The sequence below is a fragment of a genome, unplaced genomic scaffold (assembly GCF_019419815.1).
Source record: "Pyrus x bretschneideri cultivar Hongxiangsu unplaced genomic scaffold, Pyrus_bretschneideri_v1 Contig26, whole genome shotgun sequence".
Lineage (NCBI taxonomy): Eukaryota > Viridiplantae > Streptophyta > Magnoliopsida > Rosales > Rosaceae > Pyrus > Pyrus x bretschneideri.
In genome coordinates, this window is record NW_025999568.1 from 3,593,296 (window position 1) to 3,600,213 (window position 6,918).

Sequence of the window (6,918 nt, forward strand, 5' to 3'; positions counted from 1 at the left end):
GTTGATAAGAATAGTTTCCTCTGTGGTAGCACTTCAATGCATTATGTCCCTTCTTGTAGCAAATCTGACACACAGTTGAGAAACCAGTTGCAGGAGGTTGGCCATTCCTATAAAAACAATTTGGTGCAGTGTGATCCATTCTCTGGCAAATCTGACACTCATGTTGTTGAGGAGTTCAAGTTTTAGGATTTCCATTCAACCCACTATTCTGCTTGAAGCCATTTGAATTCTTGCCCTTACTGACTTATAATTACCATAATTCCTCTGTTGTCCTTTAGAAAATGACCCTTGTTGTTGTTGTTGACCACCAGAAACCTAAGAAGCTCCAGAAAATTGAGAAGATCCAAGACCCTGAGATGGACCATTCATAAACTGATATTGATTCATATTGCCTAGAAAACCAGTACCATAACCAGGAAATAAAGGTACTTGATTATGAACCTAGAGGAAAGTATACAGATAAATTAGTGGACTGATATCCAAACTAATTGAGTGACTATGGTCCATAAGATCCAGCTTGTTGAGAACCAAAAAATTATTATGATTGATGACCAAAAGGAATTAAAAGAACTGCAGTAATACAACCTCCAGTACTTGATTCAATATCAGAAGAATTTGAGCTAGATGTTCCACAATGTGAACTTCCTGCCATGTGTGAACTTCCATTCATGTATAAAGTTGACATATTATGAGTAAGAGAATTAATAGCCATCTCATTCTCTCTTTTAATACCAAGAAGCAAAGCCTTGAATTCTTTCATAGTGACAATAGTTTCGTTTGCAAGAATTACAGTCCTAATTGTAGCACATTCTTTGGTAATCCAGCAAGAGCTACAATTATCACATCATTGTCAGAAATGAACTTCTATTAACTGATCTCTAATGGACTTAAGCTTCAACAAATACTTATCCATTAAATCTCCATTTTTTTGAATTGTATGTAACTCAATCTTTAAATGCTTCACTCCAATTTTAGACACAGATGCATATCTTTCTTCAAGATTAGGTTATACATCCTCTGTTGTTTTACAACCAATCACATGTTCTATAGCATCATCAGAGAGAACTGCAATTAAAAGACTTCATAGTGCCAAATCAGTGGACTCCCATTCTTGATAAGCCTATGTGACTTCTTTAGTGACCCCAATTTCAGTATTCACCATAAATTTAGAAGAACATACATCAGACCCATCAAAGTGACCAAAAATCTTGTAACCTTTCAACACAGACTTGAATTGAAATGCCTACTTAGTGTAATTATGATCATTAAGTTTTATGGTTAACATTCCCAATAACCCTTCAATATTTACAGTAGAAGAACTCATGATAATCTTCAAACCAACTATAATTGTGTAAAATTTCCAAGAAAAAATCGAAATCAAATATCAGAATCATTGGCTTCGCCCTTTGAATTCAATCAATCACAAACTGAATTGATAGCATCAGCTTTTCACAATTCAGAACCTGTTCAAAGTCAAGAACAACAAATCTGCCATTGGCCTTGATATACTTTTCAATATTCAATCAAGAAATTACACTATCTTTACCACTTGATCAAGAAAAATTGACAATCTTGATACTAAAATCCCTAATTGAACTCAAAAAACACATAAAAGCTTTAAGAAAAATAATGTACTGCAAAAATCGTCAGAAGAATCGCTCGAAACATAATGCAGACCACCGAGCTCCACTGCAAAAAATTCTCCAATTCACAGCAGAACCTTGGCTCGATACCATCTTAACAGTAGTAAAACACTCTTGAAGGCAATAAACTTTGATAATCTTGTAAGATGAAACAATGTAAGTTTTAATGAGAGAAAGTAAGAACTCAAAAGAGAGAGAGAGAGAGAGAGACAAGAATATGAAGTGATTTTCATTAAAGCAAGAGCAAACCAGTACAATAGAATTTATAGGCCAAGCCTAACTAACTTTCCTTATGTGGCATACCACTTTACTACTGTTAGTGCAATATTGGCAATTCTTGACAAAATGCATGAGTCTGTAATAGCTTAGACTTGTTATATATTTTCAATTGTAATTGTTTAAGTCTAGGGAGGTCTCTTACTCTTTTGATGAGAAGATGTTACGTGAACAAGATACACATTCAGGTATGTTTGCATGCATGCATCCAATTACATTCATCTATATCTCATGATATTGTATTTGAGATAGGTCTTTTATTAAAACTACTTTCAAGATAAATTGATTGTATTTTCAAAAGACTTATCTGATCGCATCCAACTAAATGGATTGCATGGTTGTCATTGTTTAAAAAATAAAAAATAAAAATAAAAAAGTTGTTGCCGTGTGTATCTAGGATTTGTGGTTTTAAAAGGATTGTCATTTAGCTAAAACCTATTATTAGTTATGAAATCTTATCAGTTCCAAATTGGTTCCCGTGCCTTGAGGGTTTATAAGGAAGGTTTGAAATTGGTTTTGGGGAAGCCGTATATGCATGAAATTTTTGTTCTTCGAAAAAAAAAAAAGGTAACTAAAGGCAACAGTGTGTTTTTGTTAAAGAAAAATTATTTTTATGTCGCTGCCATCTTACGGTTTCAACAGCATGTGTTTTTAAAGAGAAAATATTATTTTCATGCTGATTTTCATTTGGTTTTTTATTGAATGTCAATTATGAAAATGTGCCTTGTGATTTTCGTAATTGAGTGATTTTTCAACCAAACACTTCATCATATAAACATTCTGTATGATCGAGTTAGTATCTTGCAAGGTTCGAGGAAAAGGTGACTGACGATCGTGTTAGTGTCGTGCCACTTCAACTCAAAGACTGAAGAAAGATCGAGTAGCAAAGCGCGAATACAAAGCTGCCAACTGGTATGTGTGTCTGGTTGATGAGTTTTTTGTAAGTCTTTATGTATTCCTAGCGCGAATACAAAGCTGCCAACTGGTATGTGTGTCTGGTTGATGAGTTTTTTGTAAGTCTTTATGTATTCCTTCTTTCTTAGTGCTTCCTGGCTTGGTAGCCCGAGGATTTTCCCAGTGGTGGGTTTTGCCTCGTAAAATCCTACATCATGTGCGTACTCTTTATATTTATGTTGGATATTTTGTGTAGGATTAGAGCTGCATAACTGATTAACATAAATCACAATTTGAGCTAGTTTTAAGTTGAAATTTATTTATATTTCTAGTTAAGTTAGTACCCATCCTAGGACTTTCAATTGGCACCAGAACAGGTCACTAAAAATATCTAGTGAGATCCGTGGGTAGTCCAGGATGAATCGATCTATGGGTTCAGTTTCTCATCCGCCACATTTTGATGGCGACAACTACGCTGCATGGAAGGCAAAGATGAAATCATTTCTCTGGGCGCTTGACGATAGAGTGTGGCTTGTGGTTGAAGAAGGCTGGGAAACTCCAACAGTTGAAGAAACCAAAGGCGAAGGACAGTCTTCTGTTACTATTTCTATGCTTAAGCCTAGAAAGGTATGGAGTGAAGATGAACGCAACTCTAGCACATTCAATCAAAGAGCATTGAATGCGTTGTTCATTGCCGTTTTGCCTGAGCAATTTAACTACATCAGTAAATGCTCAACGGCAAAAGAAGCTTGGGATATTCTTGAAGTTACTCATGAAGGTAACTCCACTATCAAAGAATCCAAGCTTCAAAATCTCATCACACAATTTGAAAATATCAAAATGCTAGATGATGAGAGTTTTTCTAACTTTTATGCTAAACTTAGTGTAATTGTCAATGGTTGTCACAATCTTGGTGACAGCATTCCAGAACATAGAGTTGTTAAGAAAATTCTAAGGTCTCTTCCTTCTAGGTTTCATGCGAAAAGGACAGCTATAGAAGAATCGAAAGATTTAAACACTTATAAGTTGGAACAATTGATTGGGTCATTATAAACATATGAGTCTGACATTACCGAAGTCAAGAAAGGAAAAAATGTAGCCTTCAAAGTCAATAATGAAAAAGTGAATGAGGATTCATTTGAAAACCTAACTCAAGATGAATTTGCTCTTCTCACCAAACAAGCTAAAAAAATTTTGAAACTTAGAAGTTCCAGAGGACGTGAAAATCGAAACAATTTTGATTCAAACTCCAAAGTTCCTCGTTCTCGAGATTTTTCTCATGGAAATTCTTCTAAGTTTGTCAAACTTGGTGAAAAGAAAAGTTCAAATGACAGAGATAAGTGTTTTGAATGTCAAGGGTATGGACATCATGCTCATGAATGTGCCAATACTCTTAAAAAGCTGAAGGATGAAAAGAACAAGGCATTAACCTCCACTTGGAGTGATAGTGATTCAGAAAAGGACACGGCATCTGAAGAGGATGATGAAGTGGTTGCGTTTATTGGATTTTTTTATGGATATGAGACTGATGACTCAGTGGTTAAAGAACCTGATTCCGTAGAAGTCTTACAAAAATATACTGCACTTTATGATATCACCATGAAAGTGAAGAAAGAAAATGATGAACTGAAAAATAAACTTGTGCAGCTAGAAAGCGAGAAGAATGAAGCAGAGATTGAGCATCAATCTCAAATGGAACATGCAGAAAAGCTACGAGAGTCAATGTTGGAGAAGTTACATATGCTAGCATCAGAAAATAAAATTCTTGAGAATGAATTGAGTGGCATGAAAAAAAAGGTTGAAGAGTTTAGTATTGGATCAAGGAAAATTGACAAAATGTTAAGCTATGGAAAAAATTCAGGTGATAGAAGCGGTTTAGGTTTTGATTTTAAAGTGACTGGAAGTTCTTCATCTTCTGTTACTAAATTTGTCAAAGCTCTACAAGAACCAAGCAGGAAAGCAAGTAGTGATGAATCCTTTGGAAATTCGTGTAACACTACAATTAGGTCAAATTCTGTGATCCCCTTCGTTGATCCAAATAATTTCATTAGGTCAAAAACTTTCACTCCTATTTGCCATTTCTATGGAAAAATAGGACATATCAGACCTAGGTGTAACAAACTTCGAAATGAAAATCGAACTAAACACACCACCTCTTGGATTTCTAAAAAATCAAATCTCAAAGTGAGATTTGTTGCTCAACCGAAGGGAATGAATAGAAGTTCAAAAATAATGCCTAATTCCATTTTTCCTAACTTAAAGCAAGTATGGAAAAGAAAGGAGACTCAAATCTGCTTATTGGATAAGATGTCACCATCATCTGCGGAAGAGAATCTTACCTGTTTGGTAGCTTTCACTGCCCTCTCAACTTGTCAATCTGATACTTGGTATCTTGATAGTGGCTGCTCGAGGCACATGACTGGAGACAAAAGATGGTTCACAACCTTCACTGAGGATTGTAAAAATGGAGCAGTCACTTTCGAAGATGGAAAAAAAGCAAGGATTGTTGGAAAAGAAGAAATCAAAACTCTAGGAATTCCATGCTTAAAAGATGTCATGTTAGTTGATGGACTTAAAGCTAACCTAATTAGCATTAGTCAAATTTGTGATGATGATGATGCTGAAGTATTTTTCATTAAGTTGAAATATAGTGTGAATGTTGATAGTGGGATAGACATTTTTGAAGGAAAAAGGTCTAAAGACAATTGTTATTGTGTGAATGCAAATGAATCGCATGTGCCAAGTATATGCAACAAAGCAATTGATAATGTTTTGGATTTATGGCATAAAAGATTAGGCCATATGAATTGTAAGGATATGATTAAGCTTTCCAAGAAGGAATATGTGAGAGGTTTACCGATGTTAGTTGGAGAACTTGGAATTTGTGGAGAATGTCAAGTGGGAAAGCAAACAAAGAGTTCGCACAAGTCAACAAACTACATCTCAACCTCACGACCTTTGGAGCTGATGCACATGGACTTGGTTGGACCGGTACAGACCGAAAGCATTAGGGGAAAGAAATACATACTTGTCTTGGTGGATGATTTCTCACGTTTTACTTGGGTTGCATTCTTGCGAGAGAAATCTGATGCGTTCAAAGCATTTTGTGGCTTGTTGAATAAAATTCAAAATGATAGAGTTGCTTCAAATGATTGTGTGATACGACTCAGAACCGATCACGGAACTGAATTTGAAAACACATCATTTTCTAAGTTTTGTGATGAAAAAGGAATTACTCATAATTTTTCTGCTCCAATCACTCCTCAACAAAACGGAGTTGTTGAACGGAAAAATCGTGTGTTGCTTGACATGAGTCGTGTCATGCTGACTAGCGCTCGTTTGATAAATCATTTTTGGGCTGAAGCAGTCAGCACCGCTTGCTACACTACAAATCGAGTCTATCTTCGACCTGGTACAAAGTGCACACCATATGAGATTTGGAATGGAAAGAAACCAAATGTGAAGCATTTGAGAGTGTTTGGTAGTATATGCTACATTTATAGAGTTAGGGAAATGTTAGCAAAATTCGATTCACGAAGTGATATTGGAATTTTTCTAGGATACTCTCTCACAAGTAGAGAATACAAAGTGTTCAACAAGAGAACTAAAAATGTTATGGAGTCCATTAATGTTGTTGTGAATGACTCTTCCTTAAATATTGAACAACCTGCTTGAGATGAAGAATTCCTTCAAAGTAGATTAATCGATGAGTCATCCACTACTCAGGTTGAAATGAATCAAAATATTGATTCAACAAAAACTTTGAGAAAAGGACACAAGCAAGTGCAAAAAGATCATTCCAAGTCTGACATTATTGGCAATGTAGAAGATAAAATGCTAACCAGAAGCAAAACTACTGCTATGGTAAACTTCACGTGCTACATATCAAAGCTTGAGCCAAAAAATGTCAAGGAAGCTCTTTTAGATGATGATTGGATAATGGCCATGCAAGAGGAACTCAATCAATTTGTTAGAAATGATGTATGGTATCTTGTTCCCAGACCCAAAGAAACAAATGTTATAGGAACAAAGTGGGTTTTTCGGAACAAAACCGATGAACATGGTATCATCACGAGAAATAAAGCCCGTCTAGTTGCTCAAGGAT

The 6,918-nt window shown here is 35.5% G+C and overlaps 1 protein-coding gene across 1 annotated transcript; it reads left to right on the forward strand.

Moving 5' to 3' along the window:
• Positions 1–3,242: 3,242 nt before the first annotated feature.
• On the forward strand, positions 3,243–6,488 carry LOC125478705. Its single transcript, XM_048587139.1, has 2 exons — positions 3,243–3,591; positions 3,913–6,488. The coding sequence occupies exons 1-2, from the start codon at positions 3,243–3,245 to the stop codon at positions 6,486–6,488; spliced, it is 2,925 nt and encodes a 974-aa protein (XP_048443096.1).
• Positions 6,489–6,918: the final 430 nt, after the last annotated feature.

Coding starts and splice junctions, on each gene's coding strand:
- LOC125478705 (XM_048587139.1), top strand. CDS start 3,243: ATGGGTTCAGTTTCTCATCCGCCACATTTTGATGGCGACAACTACGCT. Junction 3,592..3,912: donor TCTTGAAGTTACTCATGAAG/GTAACTCCACTA, acceptor GAAAAAATGTAG/CCTTCAAAGTCAATAATGAA.